We start from the raw sequence: 22,860 nt of genomic DNA, 5'->3' as shown, positions 1-22,860 counted from the left end.
CCAATGTATGAAATATGTAACATGAGTTCCTGCTTTAGTCAGATCAAGGAAAGGAATATATATTTCCATTTTTTTCAATGTCCCCTCCTCACATCTTGGAATGATCTGTATGACTTGTGGACACAACTGAAGACAATTCTTCCTGATCAACAGCTCAAAGTAATACCCCTGTTACTGTATACACCCCACTCCACAGGAAAGCAGGTGCTTTGGATGCTCTCCACTATGGCTGCTGCCACTGCTTTCTCAGATATGAATCAATGGTTATATAAATATCCAGAGTTATCTGAGACGTCCTAAGATGCTGTACTATCACCTGTTGGTGGCCTTCCCTAGTGGCTCTTTTTATTCTTCTGTCACTTGTGCTCTCCAAGATGGCCCGTTACTAAATAATTTCATTATTTCTAATATATTAGAAAAACCTATGAGAGTAATTTTGTGTCAAGTATGCATCCCACAGCATTTACATTGAATGGCAGACAGTTATTTCCCCCACATTCAGATGCAGAAACCATGTTGTGAAATATGAGGGAACTCCAATAAATTTCATGAGAGTTATTGATTCTTCCAAATTCAATCTGGAATATGAAGACATTAATCCAGAGGCCTTAATATTTATGTGAAATTTCCTCCCAGAGGCAGTAACATACCTGATTGTATTAGTAAAATGAAACCTTTAAAAATGATAAACTCTTAATTGTAAAGAGAATTTGAGCAACACTTGGTGATACCTTGAAAGAGAGCTCCATATTTTCTCCACCCCAAACATCGAGCCCAGGATCATATGTTCCAAGTTCAAAAAAGTAATTTTTATCAATAGAAAATAATCCACCTGCCATGACGGGGCATCTACAAAAAGAAAAGTTGGTTTTTTAATCTCGCATGTCATGGGAGCTCAACTTTTAGAGTGGGTTCCCTACTAGGAGGCATTCTAGAATATTTACCAAGTATGGGGATGTCTTGAAAGAAGTCACACATAGCATCTAAGTGGCAAATTCCCTGGTTTATGTGACAGAACTTGATTAGGATCAGCAAAGATGGGGCCTGGAACTAGGATTCTTACTTGTCCTTTATGCCCTGACACAAATTCTCCAGAGATGTTATTTTTAATAACAGTTATTTAGTGCTGTTTAGGGAAGACCCGGCAGGCACTGCTGTAAGTGTTATATATGTATTAACTCAGGCCTCACAGAAATCCTGTATGTAACGCTAAGAAACTACAACCCAGAAAATGTAACAAAGTTTCCTAAGGTCACAGACTGGTAGGCTGTACATCTGGGGTTCAAATTTGGGTGGTCTGGCTTGACTGTATGATTTCTTCCCCGCTATACTGCCTCAACTGCACACAAACTTTACTGACAGCTTGTTATGTGGCAAACACTTTTTAAAGCACTTTATATATAGTATTATCTGATTTAATTCTCAAAACAATCCAAGAGGTAGCTACTTCTGTTAGTCTTAAAGTAAAAATGAGGAAACAGAGACTCAAAGAGGTTAAGAAACTTTTTAAAAGTCACCACTAGTGCCTAGTAGAGTTCAGATTTAAACCCAAAGGGTCTGACTCCAGAGCCTTCACTGCTGTTATTGGTCATGGGGAACGGAAACTACATTGGAATCAGCAGTTAGACAAGGCAGTCATCACTTCCCATGGTGGTCACCACGGAGCCAGCTGAAAGTGGTTTGTGTGGAGAGCCTGCCTTGCTTTTAGGCTGTGCAACAATCTCAAGGGTAAAGTAATTCCTCCTGCACACTTACCTCCCTTCCCCCGCGATTTAAGTGCATATTCTATCTGTATCCCAAATGTCCTTTCCAGACTATCCAGAATGTATTTCCTTTCTAACATTATGTTGAATATAATCTGAACTCAATCACTACATTGACCCTCAAAATGGGAGTCTGAAAAAAGCAAAGAGGTTCTTTAGGTGTAAGATCAGAGCAAGATTATTAAATCCAGGATGATCTGTGTTTGAATCCCAATTTCTTCTTTTACAAGCTGTACATCCCCAGGAAAATTACTTAACTCTCTTAAGTCTCAATTTCCTTATCTCTAATGGGAAAACCACAACCTCTCTCCTAGGGTTATAGAGAGGTTGCACAGTGCTTAATAAATGGTCGTACTCTTACTTTGCTTGCTAGGAGTATCAATTGTGAAAAGCATCACATCTGGAAGGACATGAGGCGTGTTTTTCTGAGGGGTAAGTTCAGGAAAAGGATGCTGCAATGCACAGGCTGGACTCGGGCTTTCTTTTGGGACTTGCTGGCTTATGTCTACTCAAGTTCTCTCTCCAACAAGGAAGGCTTCAGGGCTCCCCCTGCTCTGCCTGAGGCTGGCTGAGTGCTCATCCTGCAGGTCTAGACTTTGGGGGAAGTGTTAGGAAGCTCCCACCACTTTGGCTTCAGGTCTAAGCTGTGCTCTTCAATCCAGTTTCTCCAGCAATAAAGCCCCAATTATAATTCGCATCCAGCTTCTGTGTCTATTTCTCAATTTATTCACAGAATTTGGCACCCTTCCCATAGAAAGTACAGGGTTAGACTCAAAAAGAATTAGAATGATATCTCTATTACTATTATTTACTCTTAATTTTTACTCATGTTGACTTTAATATTATGTGTGTTTATATAGCATTTATGCAGCACATTTAGGTGGCTTATATTTCTTAGTTTGCAAATCCCAGAGAGCAGGAGTAGTGTTTGTGAATTTCTCTGGTTCAAGCCTGGATAGGGTGCAATAGCCCACTGAAAAGGTGAGTTTTGGTTGTGGGAAACTAACTTCTCAGGAAAACTTTTTTTGCTTTTGGTCATTTATTGGCTAGAACTGTAATTCTTGGTGTTCTATAGACTGACAGCATACACTTGTTTTGTGGAATTGCTTCCTATACCTTTATAAAAAAGATACATGATTCCTTCCTAATCTTAAGTTTCACACACTTACCTTATTATATCAGTTTCTTTAATTTTGTTTTTTGCAACAACGTCTGGAGGAATTGTTCTCCAACCAAAGTTCATTGGCCACACAAAGATGCCTCTCTGAAAGTTGTCCACTGTCATGTAACTAGTCCAGGAAAAAAAACCAAAGTGCTACCTGAGATCATACACATACACTTAATCAATCTGACATCATGACTTGTGCAAGTGAATGAAACAAGTGCTTACGAAGATGATTTTAGATCATCACAAACTTTTTAACAACGTTTCAATAAAATGTATGAGTATAATTTGCATCAGAGACTAAATGGCTGGATTGCTCACTTTTAACTTACACTTCTCTTTTAATAGTGTTCTGGCCATTTTTGAGGGGAAAAAAACCCACTTAGGAATATATATGTGTATGTGTACATATATATATGTATACATACAGATACCACAAAAAGAAAAACTTATCTTAAGGAAAATAAATATTTGGGGGTTCAGCTGAATAGAAAGAGGAAAGACCTGGATGATGAATATAGTATTTATTGGCATTAAGGGTTAAGAATTTGTGATGATCAAATAAACAGTTGGATTGATCAGCTTTCATCTCAAGATATCTATCATGTATTTCCATTTATTTAAACAGATAAATTGTGTATTACTTAGATTTGCAAAAATGTACATATTAGGAGTATGACCAGTACTTTCTGCTGCTGGTTAAAACTCACTTGAGTATCTTGTGGAATATGACAATATTACCTCATATCCTTATCATTGATGACTTCAATTACTGGACAGGCTACTTTCTTTCTACTCAAATAAACTCTTTCCAGAAGAGGTTCCAACCAACCAACGTTACATTCCACGTGAGAATCTAAGAATGTCAACACGTCACCTACAGAGCCAGAAAAAGAACAATTATTTGAAAATGCAATACACTGAATGTGTGTACGTCACGTTCAAAGGTCCTGGGGACTGATCCAGAAATGTGGTTGTAAAGGCAGTAGTCTTTTCTTCTCACTGAATTTCTTCCTTGTCTCTCTAATTTCATTCCATAATGACATGAAAGAAATTTTGTTTCTAGCCGTCCCTTGGGGCAAGCATTATTTATGTTAGGAAAAAATTGATAAGCCACTTAGAATGCGGAGCCAAGGCTCTGAAGGGAATATTTAGTATTAAAGTTAGTTGCTTTTGTCCCTTCTAAGGAGGGTGGGTCCCATTAACTCTGGGGTAGAGGACTGGGACTTTGTTTTGCGGAAGACAAGGAAGAGTTTGAGATTCCAAGTTTGGCCTTAGGAATGATGAAGAGGAAAAATCGCTCCACATTATAGGAGTGAAAAGGAATTAAAGTGGAGGAACTATTAAGACTAGGAGGTAGCTTTAAAAGGGTTATGGAAGGGGCAATGGGGAGTTGTTTAATGGGTATAGAGTATTAGTTTCATGAGATGAAAAGAGTGCTGGAGATTGGGTGCCCAACAGTGTGAAAAATTGTCTGTCTTTGTTGAGCACAGACCCCCACTTATACTTAGGTGACCAACTTAGGATACTGCTGCTAGCACCAATTAGTGCTGGAGCATTGCGCTTAGAGCTCCTTGATGAATGTGGACCTACTGCACATTTAATTTTACAGAATGATTTATAAGTGACGGTGAGGAAATCACGTGTCTTCCCTGCAGCAGAAACAAGTTGTAGAAATTTACAGAAAGACTGTTGCTCTTCAGGAGACCTGAGAGTTGGCCAGAAGTTAGATGTCACTTGTTCTCCACATACTAAAAGTTAGCCAGAGAGTTACACTTTTGCCTTATTATTTTGTAGAAGACTCTTTCAGACTCTCAGAGGGCCTGGTATTACTCTGAGACCAAATGTGGCTAACTCAACTTCTGTTTCTGCATGTCCTTGGATATCTGATCTCAACCTTGCCTGTGGCTTCTCTTCCCTCCCCTCTGAATCCTAAAGGGTAAGTCTTTAGGAAGCAGTAGCTGTCAAGGCCTGTCAGATTCTGGATTCAGAGTCTTACCTTTGGTCTCTTTGTTTGGTCAGGCATTCTAGAGAAGATTTCTACACTGGTATCTTTGCTGATCTCTGATTATAGAGACTCTTCAAATCCACCGCAGGCTGCTGCCTATGCTCTACTTGTGAGGTCAGGGGAATGTCTGGGAGAGTTTGGGAGGACTCACTAGGCTGGCCAGCCCTGCTCAGTGCCATCCTTGAATGGTAACCTGAATTACATCCTTGACTAAATCTGGTACAGGACCTCCTGAGTTTCCTTAAACTCTCCACAGGGTTCAGGTGAATTTCAGGGCAGTTGGATTTATCTTTAGATGAGGCTGTTATTAACCCCATCAAACAGACATTTCTGCTTCTTTCCAAACTCAGACATCAGCCCTCCACTAATGCTGCTCAAAGTATGGGCCATAGACACTGCCATCTAAGGGAGATAGGGACAGAAATTGAGAACAAATGTTTTGAAACTTTATAGCAGTTTGCCAGAGTAATTGGTTAATTTATTGTCTATTTCATATACATGTGTGTTATATATACACACACACATATATAATTATGTATATATCTATATGTGTGTATGGATGTATGTATATATAATTGTGTATATAGCTATTTTTTTCCCATTTCTTTTTTAGGTAATTCATTTTTATTATCATTTATAAGGGTGTCCACAAAAAATGGAAATGAAAAGAAATCCTTCTGTGATAGTTTGGGAAGTCACTCTCTGCTGCATAGTGGCAAGCAATTAAGATGCACCTCGTTGAAGTTTTTCAGAGTTGTGCCCCCTTAGTGAGTCATTAAAACAATTTATTGGGGGGCTTCCCTGGTGGCGCAGTGGTTGAGAATCCACCTGCCGATGCAGGGGACGCGGGTTCGTGCCCCGGTCCAGGAAGATCCCACATGTCGTGGAGCGGCTGAGCCCGTGAGCCATGGCCGCTGAGCCTGCGCGTCCGGAGCCTGTGCTCCGCAACAGCAGAGGCCACAACAGTGAGAGGCCCGCGTACCACAAAACAAAACAAAACAAAACAAAAAACCCCAAAACAAAACAATTTATTGGGATTGGCCAGAATCTAAAAAAAATAAATAAAACAGAAAAGAAGATATTAGAATCAGTCATGCATTTCTTAACATGGGTCACGGTCAAAAGAGTTTGAAAGTTACTAAACTAAGGCTGAGCTAATGTGTTCAAGGGTGTTAATGAATGACTGAGAAACAAATTTACACTTTTACATTTGGATTTACTAAATTCAAATAAGTCATTTTATGGTGTAACTATAAGTTATTGAGAAGACCAATGGCAATAACTTTGATCAAGTTCATCGCACCCCTTTTGAAGGTGGCCTCTCATACTGTCTAACAATTTGGGCTGTTCTGGAGATCATTACCAGCAGGCCTTGTGCTCCAGGCAGGCAGAGAGACAGTTTTTATAAGCAGCACAGTTTTGGTTCTGTATTCATCAGCTTTCTCTATATGGATGTGTAATTTTCATCTCAAACTGAGGTGGACAAAATCAGAGCTCAGTTGCAATCCCAAACCTGTGCCTCTGGTCATAGCCCCACCATCCACCAACTTGTTCAGATTCCAATCCTAGGTTTTTTTTTAACTCCTCATATTAACACTCTCTTCACATCTTACCTGATGGCAAGTCCTGTAGGCTCTGTGTCCACAGTAATTCTAAATCTGACCACTTCCTCTATCTGCCCTGGTACATTTCTGGTACCTGGACAGCTACAGTAGCCTCCTAACTGGTCTCCCTACATCCTCTCTGACTTCCCTAATGTCTATTCAAAATGGTCAGAATGAGCTTTTGAAATGTAAGTCAGACAATTTTATTCTCCCTTTTAATGTCCTTCATTGACTTCACATTATACCAAGAATATCGCCTGCATTTCTTAAGTGACTCAGAAAACTTTACAGAAGACTGCCTTTGCCTTTCTCCCCAGATGCATCTCTTACCACTCCCTCCATGGTCAGCACCCATCAGCCATAATAAACTTCTTTCTTTAATTGGAATATACAGAGCTTGTTTCTGCATTGAGACATTTCCATTTCTTGTTCCTTTTGCCTGGGACTGTTCATCACACAGCTCTCAGCTCAAAAGTTATCCACTTGGACTATTTCTTGACTATTTTATTTTTGTATCATTTGTGGATAATGACTTTCCAAAGGAAATCAAATGGAGAATTTCTCCAAATGCAGTCCATAATTAAGAATCTTAGCTGTCACCACAATGCCCGTTTTGGTGTGATGTGCTTGTTGTCAATTTAAAACTTCCTTTACAGAGAGAAGAAATTTGTTAGCAAACCAATGGGATAAGAAAAGTTCCAAATCTGGGGTCTAGTTGCAAGGCAGTGAAACTCAGGTGAGCAGATAATTCAGCTTCAGACAATGCTTGAATCCAAGCTGGTGGAGGTCTGCAATGCTATGGCTTATAGGGGCAGAGTGGTGGCTAAATGTCTAGAAGCAACAAAATGTAGTAGAAATGAGTGTAGGTTCTAAAGCCAAGGTTTCTGGGTTCTAATCCTGGCTCTACCACTTACTAGCTGGGAGAACTTGTCATAACTTCAGTGTGCCTCCTTATTCTCATCTATAAAATGAGGGAAATGATTGTACCTACTTCATAGAGTTATTGTAACGATTAAATCAATTAGTATAGAAAGTGTGTAGAATGGTACCTAGTACATAAGGTCAACTATTATTATGGGGTACAAGTGCATCCAGAGAGGATGTGAAAATGAACCAAAATGTTTGATGCTATTTTTAGAATACTTATGGAGAGAAAAGATATACCTTCTCCCCCATTCACCCACTAATACCCACACACTAAAAAGAGGTGAGGAAAAGAAGGCATGTTGCTCTTTGGGAAGAGAGGGCAGTTGGAAGAGCAGAAAAAAGTCAGGGGAGAGATAATTAATTCTGAAGTTCTCAAAACCAATGGGGTCAGGTCAAAAAGTCACAGGCTTGAAAGGACGCCTAGTGGTCCAATTTGGGATGATTTGAGCACGCACACACAAATATGAATACTAATACTAATGCTGATAATATACACATTGACGTGTTTAAGGCATAAATCCATAGTGATGGGGGCATAACAAGGGGTTAGAAAGGAGAAGGGGAAAGAGGGAGAGAGGGGAGAGAGAGGCAAAGAGAAAAAGAAAAAGAGAGATGTCTTCTTTACAAGCTGAATGCCAGAAGGAATGAGAGATTTAGAAAAACAGTTTTGCAGCCCTCAGTGTAATAATTGATTCAATGGCTGCTAGATTATTGGATAAAATGTTGTGAGGGCAGACTTAGAGAATGAACTTATAGTTACCAGAGGGGGAAGGGTAGGGGGGGAGGGATAGACTGGGAGTTTGGGATTGACATGTACACATTGTTAAACAAAATAAAACGCCTTGGGCTTCCCTGGTGGCGCAGTGGTTGAGAGTCCGCCTGCCGATGCAGGGGACGCAGGTTCGTGCCCCGGTCCGGGAAGATCCCACATGCTGCGGAGCGGCTGGGCCCGTGAGCCATGGCCGCTGAGCCTGCGCGTCCGGAGCCTGTGCTCCTCAACGGGAGAGGCCACAACAGCGAGAGGCCCGCGTACCGCAAAAAAAAAAAATAAATAAAAAAAAATAAAACGCCTTTCCATAAGAAATTTTAAAATATAAGAAAGAATGTTAGCAGTGAAAAAAACAATGTTGTGAGGAAACAGAGTACTCACATGGATCAAAGTATCACCCACAAATTACTTCCTACTCTGAGGAAAACTCTAGCTGTCAACATCTTAACCAAGTGCTTAAAATTAGTATCACCAACACTGGGACGACCTGACATCATGTGTCTCTTGATTTGAAGGGATAAGAAGTTCACAATTCCCATCACCTATGTAATAGAATTCTATATGGTATTCATGAAAAGCATCCTGTGAGATAACAGTGAGAACATTTCCGAACATGGTCAATTGCACGAAGTAAATGGCCTGTACTCTTCAAAAGAAAAAACAACTCAGGGGTAAGTAAGCAATGTATGTGGACTTGTCTATTTTAGACTGAGAGACTAGGAAGACCAAGCAACCAAATGCAGTGCATGACACTGAATTCGATTTCTAGTTTCAAAAGTGAGAAACAGTTATTAAAAAATGGGGGAGCAATGAGGAAATTTGAAAAGATCATTTATTAGATGATATTTAGGCGACGAAAGTTGTGCTAATGTAAGAGAACGTCTATTCTTCAGAGATGTCTACTGAGGTACTTAGAGATATGATGTCATGATGTCTGTAAATTCCTTTTCAAAAGCTCAGAAAAAGAGCGTATGTATGTATGTGTCTGTGTATGTGTGTGATGAAGCACGTAAAACTCTGTGGCATGAAATGATGGATATATGAGTGTTCACTGTATTATTATTTCAAATTTTCTGTATATTTGGGAAACAAACTAAAATAAAAATGTAACCGAAACAAAAAATTAGCAGCTTCTTACCTGTTGCGTTCTGTGCCCCTGCCAGCCTGGCTCTTATTAAGCCATGTCTCTCTTTGAGGTGAAGAATCCGAACTTTTGGAAACTGAGACATGTATTTATCCAAGTTATCTTTCAGGTAGTCTATATCAGGGAAAGGATAGACAAGGAAACACTTTAATTAATGAGATCTGGACAATACCAGAAGTGCCTCTTCAATATCAAATTCCCAAAACTATGACATTTACTATAGTCACTAAACTTTATTCTTTGAGCCATGATGTCATTTTCTTGGATGGATTTTTCTCTGGGTTCAATACTCTAAGCTCTCCGTTTTCCCAAAACCCGAATCCGTCTTTTCAGTGTAGCCAAGTTACCGAGAGGAGGGCTCGCCTTTTCTGAGGACTTGTCAGGACAGGTACAAATTTACCTTGAAATAAATAAAGCTCAGGTTTCTGCACAAACTTTTCCCCTTGCTAAGGCCCCTTCAAAGACCTAGGGGAGAGTCTAAGCATTGTATGCAAACTGAAAAACTTGCAAAAGAAATATATTGTAACTGCAATTGGCTAAGACCACTGTCACTTCCTACTATGACACCCCCTCTATCACACCTCTGCTCTCTTGCTCTTTTGGGGGGGTTTGTGGGGTATATTTATGTAGCTTGCAGTTACTTCTATGTGCAATTAAGTTATTGACATATCCCAGGTAGGAATGGCTTCTAGGCATACTTCTGCTGGTCACTTTTCTACTAATTGTGAATTCTTTTTCTTAAAGAGGACCCCATAGAAGCTTTGGGTCCCACAGAATCCGAATAGGCCATTCCTAAAGGGACTATTCTCTGCTTGGTAACTAGATGCTATTTCTGTTTACGCTACTGAGGCCACTTCTTAAAATTTTCAACCAGTTTTCCTTAGGTATCTCCGTGCTCCTGGAGCTCAGTGTGACCCTGGTAGGTACTCTGAGGCTGAGGGAAATGCCTCCTGTCCTTGGGGTCATGACCAGGGCTAAGCTGCTCTATTAAGATCGTTGTCTCTTTGCTGCTTTCTAAAATTTTCTGAAGTGGGTTGCATTTTGGGAATTTGTAATGTGGCCTAGGACCTCTGGCAGTCATGAGACCATTTACATACACAATTTTTTTGACAGTCCAAAGGGAGAGATTCTTCACTGTAATAAACACAAAAGTAAAGACAGTGGTGGATTCTGCCTTTGAACTCTGTTGGAACCTCATTTTTCTTGTCCTTTTGTCAATTTGTCTTCTCAACACTTAGCTGAACATGTAATAGGCTTTGCTGTTAAAGAAGAGGACATAGCCCTTCCATTTCATTGTTTACTATAACTCTAGCTATTATCAGTAGGAAAGGCTTCCCGTTAATTATGGAGTCTTGGCTTGTTAGATTCCATAAAAAGTTATTTATGCAATTGTAGAGAACATCTTATGGTCTCTGGAACTTCAAGGAGCTGTAGTTAGAAAATCACTTCTACATGGCAGAGAAGTCATAGTGAAAGGGAAGTCTGCGGTGGCTAGTTGAACAAGGTCCTGGATAGTTGAGCTGAATTTCTGTAACCCATAGACGTTTGGATTTAGGCCTCTAAGGCACAACATGAAAAAATGATTTGGCATTTGTAAAATGTTTATGCTTTATCAAATTATCCTGTAATTTTTGTAATTTCCATCCAAACTGCTATTGCCTCATATCAAAGTTTGATTTTCCAGGGGGTAGTTTTCTTACCTTTGGTGCTGAAGTCATCCACCAGTAGAATCTCCTTGATGAGGTGCAGAGGAGAGCGGTTGAGGACGCTATGAACAGACCTCAGGAGAGTGGACCACACCTCATCCACAAAGCACATGATGACACTGGTGGTCGGGAGGTTATTGTGTACAAGTTGCTCTGCACACCTGGGCCATAACAGAAGCAGAGCACAAAAGATGTGCCAACAAGATCCACAAGGTGGTTTTAAAGGTCACAGAGTGCAACTGTGTGTAAATGCACATACACTCACACTATCTATCCATCCATCTATCTATCTATCATTTATCTATCTATCTATCCATCCATCCTTCCATCATCTATTTATATCTTTATATCCATCCATAAGATGATTTTCTCATGTGCTTTTGTTGGGGAGAGTTATAAACAAAATAAAAGAGCAGAGGAAGGATACCAGATGACAATTGTTGCTATAAGAGGCCTAGACATGCAAGACATGAGAATGGCCTGTGGAGGCATTACCCTGCAGTGGGAAGGACATAGGCTTTGCAGGCAGTTAAGACACTACTTTGAAGCCCACAGCCAATATTTCTCAGATATTTGTCTACTGATACTTTACCTAATCTCTCTGTGCCTCAGTTTCCTCATCTGTAAAGTAAGGTAATGGTTCTTATTGAACAGAGGTTTACAGCTTAGTGAGAATGCACATAAAACGTCTAGCACAGTTTCTGGGCACAGGAGTTCACTAAATGGTAGCTATTGCTATCCTAATTAGGTTATATACCACAAGAGAACATGCCTATTCCCTTATTTAATGTTACTTAATTAACATTAATTCACCTAATGCTACCAAGTAGCTTATGATTGCCTTCCCAGTTGGCCTTCAGCCAAATGCCAAAGAAAATATTCTTTCCCACTGCATGTGAATGTATTTATGGATATAGATGATATGTATTCTATACTAATTAAACTCTTAAATAGCTAGCTTCTCTATCTATTTAAGGGGTCTTTGCTGAGACCCTCTGTGCTACAGGGTAGCCACAGTTGAAATAATTTTGCTGGCACGGAAGTGAGACAATGGCTACAGCGGGAGCTGGTATTCAGGTGGGTTGTAATTGGTGTTGGGATTTCTCCATGCCCTGAAGTGCATCGTGCCTCGCTGCTGACATTCTCCCATCTCCCACCTGAGTAACTCTTCACAGGATGGAACCCAGTGGAACCTCACAAAGAATATTTGCCATATTTCTAACGCAGCTACCCTTAGTAATGTGATAATTAAATTACAAATGATCATAAATAAATATTATCAGCCTTCTGCATTATTTCATTTTAAACCTCAGACTAACAGCATCTCTTCCCCTTTCTATAGAAGAATAATTGAAATCATGGGGAGTCTAGCCCATGATTATACTGTTAGTAAATGGCAGAGTTGGGACTCCAGCTCTGGTCCAGTTTGGCTCCAGAAATAACTATTCAGGAAATATTAAGTCCACAAGAATAAAAGCGGCTGGCTGTAGATGTGGCATTTTGTGGGAGCGGGTACTTCTGCCAGACAACATAACTACACTGTGCTTAGTCTGAAAATAAGAAATAGATAAGAGTAAAAGCCATAGAAAAAAACACATTAGAATGGCACTTTGCAGTTGGTAAAATACTATTATGTACATAGTTAAATCCAATCTTTATAACAACTACTATCAACTACAATCCTTATAACAACAACAACAACTACTATATACTATTATACAATTCTTCGAATAGAGCAAACCGAAGCTTAAGAAGTTAAACGAACTACCAAATGTAACATCCTGCACTGGAAGGAATGTATATGAGAATGTGAACAAAGAGTTTAATCCAGATCTAGGTCATCAGAGAAAATGAAGTAAAAAGGAAAGTGGCAGAGGATTTTGAAGGTACTGGGGAAGTATGATTAAATATTCCATCTTGGGCTCTAAGTTGGGAAAGAGGAAGTAAAGCTAAGAGCAGTTTATTGGCCTGAGTGAAAGGAAGAGTATAGAAAACATCAGTGACCTCCTGTGACTCTCTCATCTCTAATTTTATAATGTAAATGAATGGGAAATGCACATTTCACACATAAATATTCTTTACAACATTTGGTCCTGAAAAAGATAAATCACTTCTAAAAAGGAAGTGTATATAAGTCCATGTCACTCTCTCTACTAAATGTAAAATAGATAGCTAGTGGGAAGCAGCCACATAGCACAGGGAGATCGGCTCGGTGCTTTGTGACCACCTAGAGGGGTGGAGTAGGGAGGGTGGGAGGGAGATGCAAGAGGGAGGGGCTATGGGGATATATGTATATGTACAGCTGATTCACTTTGTTATAAAGCAGAAACTAACACACCATTGTAAAGCAATTATACTCCGATAAAGATGGTAAAAAAATAAAATAAAAAGGAAGAGTCAGATACACAAATTCTGCCTGAGCCATCTGAATCAACAGGCCTTAGCCGTGAAGTCCTAGAGCTGCTTTACTATTAAAATTAGGTCGACTTTTGAAACATCTTGTTACAAATGAAAATACATTGGGGAGAGTTAACTAAGCAGGCTAACTCACGTTATATAACCAGGAAGATGAATATTCTCATCTTATAAAACAGTCGATTTTTTGGCCTCTTTTAGAAGAAAGTTCTAAGTGGTAATGTGAGCCAGTCTGAAATTGGAGAGATTGAAAGAATGCTCAGGGATTTGAGAGGTTTGGGGAAGGCACCTCCCTTCACCAAATACCTGCTCCTTCTTTCCTCCTTTCCTCTCCATTATCTGTTGTGATGCCTTAATTTCCCCATCAGGAGTCTACATAGGTAGATCAGGAAGGATTCCACTAGATCCAATGTGGATTTCTATCCCAGGAAATAGTACCTCTGCCAGTTATGGACAAATATATATTTTAGATGCATTTGAGGAATCACATTGAAGATGACCCTGTGGAAGATTATGCTATACAGATCATACTGGTGCCTGGAAAAGGGGGTGGCATTAAAAGATGGGGAAGAGGGGCACAGAAGGATATGTGAGAGGTTTCAAATACAAAGTTTCATAGTGTGTCTTGGTTTGGGTGGCTGAGATGCCAGGCTACTCTATCATTTATAGGTACCTGGTTTCCTGCATTACTAAACAGGTTAAACATGTTTCCAGGTGTATAGAAAACCCAGCATGCTTGTTTTGCTCAAAGGCACAGTGCGTCAGACCGGAAAGACTTTCAGCCTTATTAACTCTTGCATCATTCTTACACACAGACTGTCATCTACTTCCCATAGGTGGTGAAACTGATTCAAGTTATCCTACCTTGACCCAACTGAAGCAAATTTCCTTTCCTCCAGTTTGCCCATTGGAAACCTTTCTGCCATATTGGAGGGAGGAGTTGCAGCTCAAGTCAAGTTAAATGCTAGATAGTTCTGAGTTTGTAATCTTTTTTGAGGTTAAGACTTCATATTTGTATTGTATATTCCCAGTCATCACACAAGTGAGGTATTTAGAGTCTGCAGGCCTTGTGCTATACTTTAAAATTAACCCAACCTGTAACCTGTATGTTTGGGGGAAGTCTAGACTGAGATTACTGTAGTCCGTCCAGGTACTAAAAATAAAGGGGGATTCTAACGTGGGGGGCTCCACTGTCCTGCACACAGTGGGTCCACTGCTCTGTGGGAGAGAAACACTCTGGACTTGAGGAAGATGACTAAATACTGAGACCTTTCTGATACTTATTGGCTGCACGCCTATGGGCAAGTCACATAACTTTTCAGAACCTCGGTTTCCTCGCTGTTAGGATGAAGATTACAACGCCTTCATCACCGAATGTCTGTAAAGATTTGATGAGATGATGGAGATAAAAATACTTCTGTAAGTTCCATGGTAAAAAAAAAAGACCCCGTGCAAGGTCCCATGATTATGCAAAAGCACATGCACCCATTTTGACTGCGTGCACTGCCCTTTTCCCAGGCCGTCCTTTAATCCAAATCTATCAAGGGCTCATCATTTACCAAGAGACTCAGAAAGTGATGCGTTTTGCCTTCTTGGCTTGTATGTGCTGAAGGCTCAGCCACTAACCTGATTTGTATGTAACCTACCGAATAAAGAAGGTTTTAAATCAGACGATTGAGGAAATGATAATATTCCCTCATGTCTATGAATTTTTCATTTTTATTCCAAAACAGTCAAAATGGACTACGTGGGTCAAGTCTCAGTGTTCACAGGTTTGAACAGAAGGTCGAGGAGAATATTTTCTCAGCTTCTATTTGCAATTCAACTACTGCCTCAGTGTGAGCCTTCAGGGGCCTTCCCTCTCCAAGCTCTGGTATCTTTGGGAGGATCAGAAAGGGAATAGAGCATCTAGCTGAGGAGCTCTGTCCAGAATTATATTCTTTTCTGCAAGGCCTTAGAATTATTGAAGCTTCTTTTCCTCTCACTGATAAGAGGGTATAGTGATATAAAATTTTTACTTTTATGTTTTGTTCTTTCTAGGGTAGACTAGCCCTGACATTTAGTCAGAATTGCCTGACTACTAAGTTAGAAGTTTTCAGTCACACTCAGCACCCATACTCCAAAGGCTGAAGCTGTGTTTCCTGAGGTAACTGCCTACCCTTCAAAGCTACTGGACTCAGGCTTAGAAATATAAGCCACCAGCATCAATATTCACCAGTTCAACAATAGTCTATTTTGAGCAGGCAGCTGTCAGAGTGAGGTAGGGATGGGAGGGAGAAGAGCAGGAGGTGGGGGCTTCCCTGGTGGCGCAGTGGTTAAGAATCCGCCTGCCAATGCAGGGGACACGGGTTCGAGCCCTGGTCCGGGAAGATGCCACATGCCGCGGAGCAACTAAGCCAGTGTGCCACAACTACTGAGCCTGTGCTCTAGAGCCCGCGAGCCACAACTACTGAGCCCACGTGCCACAACTACTGAAGCCCACGCACCTAGAGCCTGTGCTCCCCAACAAGAGAAGCCACAGCAATAAACCCGTGCACCACAATGAAGAGCAGCGCCCGCTCGCCGCAACTAGAGAAAGCCCGTGAGCAGCAGTGAAGACCCAACGAAGCCAAAAATAAATAAATAAAAATAATAAATAAAATTTTTTTAAAAAGGAGCAGGAGGTGGTGTGATGTGGCAGAGATAGTTCTGGGTGGAGGTTAGGGCACCTTTCAGGTAGTTCTGTCTCTCCTGGGATCTGTGACCTTGGGCAAGTCACTTCCTTCCTCAGACTTCTCTGTAACGCAGGGGACAGGATTAGAGTTCTTCTGAAGCTTCATCTAGTGTTAACTTTCGGTGAGGTTCTATGTAATTTTAACCTCATAAGTGTTTCCCTCTGGGTCATGAGAGCCAGAGCAAAGGTAAATTAAAGTGTTGTTTTGGGCTTTAAATCTTTGGACATTTTCTCTCTGGTCCTTAGAAGCACCTTAACAAGGTCCTGCGTGATCTGGACTCTGCTTACTTCTATGGTCTCATTTCTACCCTCCCTGCTCTCCCCAACCCTATGTCAGATTTCCCTCAGTTTCTCAATGGATTATTCTTTTTACCCCCTTTCCCATGTCTCTAACTCCCTACCCCTTCAGGTTGCAGATGAAACACTTCTGCCCTCTCTCAGGCCAGGCTCAGCCTTTCTCTTCCTTGCCCCAGCAGTTTACTCTGCTTCCGAAGAACGCTTTCATGTGTTTACCTTGAAGGCAGGACCCATGCTCAGATGTTAGACTGCAGAGTAGGCAGGCGCTCAGAGATATTTGTCCACTGCTGAGCTGTGGTTGTTGGGCAGTTTTATAGAGTCACCTTTGCTTAGTGCTGTATAGAAAATGATTTCCTGTAAATTTTCTCCCTGGCAAGGGTACCTGACATGCAAAACTAATCCCCCTCGTATACCTCTGATCCTATCCCCCTCCCTGCAGCTACCCACCCCGAGTATAAGGAAGAGAAATGTTTTAATTTCTGCTAAAGTCATATGATTATAAGGAAACAAAAGAAAGAGGAGCTGTATCCTATGGAAAGAGCATTAGAATTAGAAGTCAGAAAATTTTCTTGCTGGGACAGCAGACCTATCCGTTAATCTTTCAGAGCCTCACTTTTCTCATCTGTAAATCATATGAGAGATAGTATGTCTTTCATAGTGCTGTTGTGAGGATTGTTTAGAATAAAAAAACTCCACACACATATAAAATCTACACACACACACACACACACACACACACACACACACACACACACAATCACTGCCTGCAACATAAATAAGCACCTTTTTGGTGAGGCTCAGCAAGGGACAGATTCGCTTTATTCAGAGAGGCTTGGCAAACCCAGGAGAGGTAGAGGTGTGGATGGTCACTATAAGGGCAGAGCAGGTGGGGTGGGGAGAGAGCCGACCTGGTGTAGTTGAATTATTGCAGAGTGAAGAAAAATCAGAAGACTGAGGGTTGGATCCCAACCCTACCATTCATGAGCTGTGAGTCCCTGGGCAAGTTACCTTTCCCTGTGCTTTTTTCCTCATCTGTAGCACTTTATCAATCTGGCACGGCTGTTGTGAGGATCAAACAGGATGACGTACATGGAGAATGGAAGGTCCCAGCTGCCCAGCTCATGACAGGCAGTGAGCAAACAGGCGTGGAATGAAATGAACTGCCACCAACTGCATTGCCTGCCGCAATCTGAAACCTCAGCTTCCTCTCTAAGTCTCAGCTTCTCTACAGGTGAAGCTGGGACAGCGACAGTACCTGCCTTGAAGAATAATTTTAAGGAATAAATGAGAAGGCAAGTCGTAAAGGCCTTTTTAAATACTGTACTTAAGTTTCTCTTCATTGAGCCTTCTCACACATACCTGTACACGAACGTTTTAGAAGTGGGGCCAATTAGAATTTAGGATAATATAGATTTTTTTTAAACATATAGGAGACTCTAAAAAGCTCCCTTTATTCTGAAAGCAAACAACAAAACAGAGCTTCTAAACAAACATTGCTATTTTTCCCCCATTTTCTGAGCCTTGAGCAAAAAATGTTCCCTTCTTGAGAGGCTCTGCTCTGAATGGGTCACCCAGAACAGCCCAACAGGGAGTTATTTTCTGGGACAAGAGTACTCGAGGCAGTATCACCATAAGAATTTGATAAATAATTTTATGATGGTTAAACTGGGCCCTGGATGAGGTGTGTAAAAAAGAAGTGTACACAGGTTCGAATTTCTACATTCACTAATTCCTCTCTTGCATAAATATTTCTAGGTCTCTGGCAGTATTTAGATGACAGTCACGGATTTGCTTTAACACTTCTCAGTTTTACATCAATTAGGAACAGTTTTCTTCTCTTTGAATCAGTAGCAGAAGTGTGTTTTATATCCTCTGGTCATCTCTCTCCTTATCATTCCCCTAGTTGTGGGGAGAGTGTGATAAGTAAAAATGTCAGAAGCTCTAAAGTCATCTCTTGGCCACATTTAACCTTTGTCTTGTTACGGTCTAGCCTGCACCCTTTAAACAAAGTTTGCTTTATATTTCCAGCTTCCTGATACAACTTTTTAGTGAAATAGCACACTGTGCTCTTTCACGAACACACTAATGTGCATGAACATGTACACAAACACACACACAATTCAAAAGCAACATTGCTTTGTGTACACTCATGGAAAAGAAAGCAGGAAATAACCCTTTTAAATCCATCTTGTGAGATTTCTTTTTTCCCCTGCCCTTGTTTGGTTTCTCAGGGAGGTCTCAGAGTTTTTCCAGTCAATTTTAGATAATGTTCTCCTATCACTATTAGTCACAAAAGCTATCTCATTTCACCAATTAAAATACTAACCTTATGTAAAACTAAGGACATTGAACTTCATATAACAGTAAAGTTTCTCTTTTCTCTCAGCCTGATACACACATCTAGAAGCATGAAGTTTGGAAGGCTATGTGGTCAGTTTACTTTCAGTAATTCATTAGTTGTGGTTTTTGACCTCACTAGGATTGGGAGAGTAGGGGAGAGGTGGAAATTTCGGTTCTATAAAGGTTTTTCTTTCCCCTCAGTAAATTGGACTGTTTTGCGGCAAATGCACGGTGCTATCTTTTGCTTTTCATATGTGCCAAAAGAAAACTCTCTTTAGCTGTGTAGGAAGGAATCAGATCATTGGTTGACAGCCCCAGCTCTGGGCTAAGAGAATAGGCCCATTCTAGTTGCTTTATTGAGGGGCTTGCCAGAGTACTGTAGGAAAAGCAAAGCATTAAAATAAACAATTGGCTAACATTGTGATGACACAGCAGTGCTAGAAGAGCATGCTGTAATTCTTACCGTCCTCTAAAAAACTAAATATTGGCAGCAAACATGTCTTTGAGTCATTTTTCTCTAAATGCAGATTCAGGAAGTGCACTCTTAAAATAAGTTCATTTTTGGAGTTACATCTTCACTCTAGCTGCAGGCCACAGGACAGACTTCTCTAAGTAGAATTGCCCTGCATTTCCAGTAGATAGGACCATGTTTTACCAAAGCCTGTGTGTGTGTATTGATTATTGCTGGCTAAAACAAACTTCAATAATTAATAGTAAGCATTGCAAGGATTAGCTTTTTATAAAGAAAGGGCTAAACATGGAAATTTGAAATAACTGTCAAAACAGTATTTTATCTGAAGCATATTTTATAGGCAAAAATTCTAAGCAAAATGAAATTGTATTTTATTTACTGGCATAAAACCTTCTCATAAATAAGATAAGGAGATTTTCATCCATTGAAAGTCAAAACATTAAAATGACAAACCAAACAACAACAAAAATATGAATTAATGAATGAACATGAATTAATGAATAGACAATAGTGTTAGAATAGGATGTATTTACCTTAAACGAGACACTGACATATTCCATATATTCAAAATGAAAAATTAGGAAGTCATTATTAATTTGTAAAATGACTTCTCGCAAGCCTAATTTGAATAGTTATCTATCATTTATTTTTTAAAAAATACTATCAATATTCAAAAATCATTTCAGAGAACCTTATCTTTAAAACCATATTGTGTAAACTTGTATCTTTTGAGTCCACAGCACTGTGCTCGGTGTTAAATGGATACAAAATAAAGTAAAAGACAGAGTTTCCTTCCTAGGCTTAGAATTTCACTGAGAAGTTGAAACAGATTCTCAAGGGCACGGTTAGTGAAGGGCACACAGCAAGGAGTGTTTCAGTAACCAGGAGAGTGCATTAATGGTCATTGGAATTTAGAGGTCACAGTCAAATCATGGTCTAGATGGAGGTAAGATACAATTAGATTTTGAGCAATGTCAGGTTAAGATGTTCTAGGAGAAATGGTGATGACTGTGAAACGTGAGGACGGAGGGGAGCCGTGGAAAGGGACCAGTTAAGAAAAGTATCAGTGGATGGTAACAAACGTGATGAGTAGAGAAAGATAATAAGACTAAGTATCCTTATGCTGAAGGCCCACATTAGAGAGCATGTCACATGCAGCAAGCGATAGCCACACAGCAAGGGTCAGAAATCAGGGTGGCACCGAAAAGGACAGTGAGAATAATGCTAATGACAGAAAGGAGTTTTTGCGCTTTTGGAAAAGGCCAGGACTATATCTCAACATCTCAGAAATGGTTCTTTGCGACTCAGGAGAAAAGGAGAGAAGAGCAGTTTTGGAAAAGAGAGTCTGATTTTAGAACAAGAGCAAGTGAAGTTGTCCTGGGAATGCTGCTCCTCTCTTCTTCTCAATGTCAACCTCATCCTAGCATGTCCGTTAAATCATCATCCTTAAGAACCATTAACTACTTATTATCTTTACTGAGGGGACCTAAATTTAAACAAACATACTAGCAAATCTATGGCTTTTATCCTTGTTTTGGTTCAATGTAGATTCAATAGCCAGTTATGATACGTCAGTTATACTGTGTTAATCAATCCATAACATGGATTTGGGGGAAATGAAAGAAGCAGTAAGGGAGATATTCCCCAGAACTCTTAAAGTTGAAAGGTTCCAGTGGGTTGTTACCATAGCTAATTTTTTTTTTAATTTTTTTTATTTTGCGGTACATGGGCCTCTCACTGTTGTGGCCTCTCCCCTTGCAGAGCACAGGCTCCGGGCGCGCAGGCTCAGCACCCCTGGCTCAAGGGCCCAGCCGCTCCACGGCATGTGGGATCTTCCCGGACCGGGGCACAAACCCGTGTCCCCTGTATCGGCAGGCAGACTCTCAACCACTGCGCCACCAGGGAAGCCCTACCATAGCTACTTTTAAGGCCAGTCCTTCGGCATTCTAATAGATTCTTTCTCTCTCCTTTTCTTTCTTTCTTTCTTTCTTTCTTTCTTTCTCTTTTACTTTTTGCCTCTCTCTTTCACATGCACGTGCGCACACATACACACACACACACACACACACACACATTCTTATTATATTCTATAACAATTTCCCCCATGCTGACTTTTAAAATTTATTATCTCAAAAAATCTTATTGTGTGCTTTCTTATAAGCATCTCATATACCTTTTGAGCAAAACTGAAAAAAATAAAATCAAAGTAAGAGAACTTTAAATCATGCCAACCTGATGAATCAAATGTTTTTCATTTTGTATTTTCTTCCAGACTTTATCCTTATGAATACATAATTTGCACATACTTGTAGTCAGAGTGTTTGGGTAAAAGAAAAGAAAAATAATTTATTCTCTTTCCTGTAAGAATGGCCCAAAAGGGGTTCTGTACACAGGATCCCTGCTGGCTTAAAACTGTCACCTCCATCCTGTTGGAAGAGTAGAGCATCAGGTAGGCATCTTGCCAAGAGCACCTATATTTAGCCAAGGTGGGTTGTGTGATAAGAGGGAGGGGCCTGGCCACATGCTGTCTGACTCATCCTCTCAAGCACACGTGTCACTCACTTTCTCCTACTGTCGGGACAGCCTCCTTCAGAAGACAGAGCCTGACTATGACTTCCCTGGGCAGCAACCCTTAATTTCCACAGACCAAATTTCAGAAACGAACAAGCACTGGGAGCTACTGAGCCTTCAATAAATCACATGGACGCTAACATCATTATTACTTGCTTTTGGCCCTCACACAATTGTCCTTTCTCTGGTTTGGAAGTGCAGCCTGGGCTTCTGTGCAGTGTCTGATTTTTCTCCAAGCTCCACAGCAGTCTGCCAGGCCACAGAAGGGATGTTAAAATAAAGCTACTTTCCTACTTCATTCTCTGGTGTTTTGTGTTCAAAGTTGGCATGTATAGTATATGGCCATATAGTATATACTATATAGGATATGTATAGTAATATACCATACATAGTATGGCATATATAGTATATGCCCTATACTGGCATATTTGGATGTACCATACAGAGTGTATATGTGTAGTAATATAGTGATATATCATAAATATATGTGATATATGTGATATACAGGATTTCAGATCAGAGCTGGTGCAGCATAATTTTTGGGATCATTTTGGTAGTAATTAGTAAGATATGGGCGATCAACAGCACAACATAATTTTGAGCATGGATTTTAATAATTTCTCTATAATTGCTAGCTCTATGACCACAGACAATATAACTTCCCAGGGCCTCAGTTTCTTCATCTTTACTTTGGGTATATTTGTGTTCTCCTCAAGGTTGTGAGTTTTACCAGGGTGAGGAACATGAATGGCAGAGTGCTTGGCCTAAGCAGGTGATTGGTGCATGGCCAATAGCCATCTGCCAATGGCTAAGAGCTGAAAATGGCTAACATCCCAATGAAGAGGCCCCTCGCACCAATACGAATACAGGCACATCTATATCTGCCTTCCTCTTAGTAACACTGAATACCTAGATCACAGAGAAGGGTTGTTTTCCTTATTTTTTTTTTTTTTTTTTTTTTTTTTT

The 22,860-nt window shown here is 40.3% G+C and overlaps 1 protein-coding gene across 1 annotated transcript in view; it reads right to left on the bottom strand.

Moving 5' to 3' along the window:
• GALNT5 (polypeptide N-acetylgalactosaminyltransferase 5) overlaps nt 1-22,860 on the bottom strand; it is a 38,174-nt gene that overhangs the window by 11,823 nt on the left and 3,491 nt on the right. Inside the window, exons 2-6 of the mRNA XM_007467988.1 lie at nt 11,081-11,247; nt 9,375-9,494; nt 3,670-3,805; nt 2,933-3,052; nt 732-849 (exon numbers count right to left, since the gene is read on the bottom strand). Of these exons, the coding sequence (XP_007468050.1) occupies nt 732-849; nt 2,933-3,052; nt 3,670-3,805; nt 9,375-9,494; nt 11,081-11,247 (661 nt within the window). The remainder of the gene's footprint in view (nt 1-731; nt 850-2,932; nt 3,053-3,669; nt 3,806-9,374; nt 9,495-11,080; nt 11,248-22,860) is intronic.

This window comes from Lipotes vexillifer, unplaced genomic scaffold (genome assembly GCF_000442215.2).
Source record: "Lipotes vexillifer unplaced genomic scaffold, Lipotes_vexillifer_v1.1 scaffold907, whole genome shotgun sequence".
NCBI lineage: Eukaryota > Metazoa > Chordata > Mammalia > Artiodactyla > Lipotidae > Lipotes > Lipotes vexillifer.
This window is presented reverse-complemented; position numbering and strand designations above follow the sequence as displayed.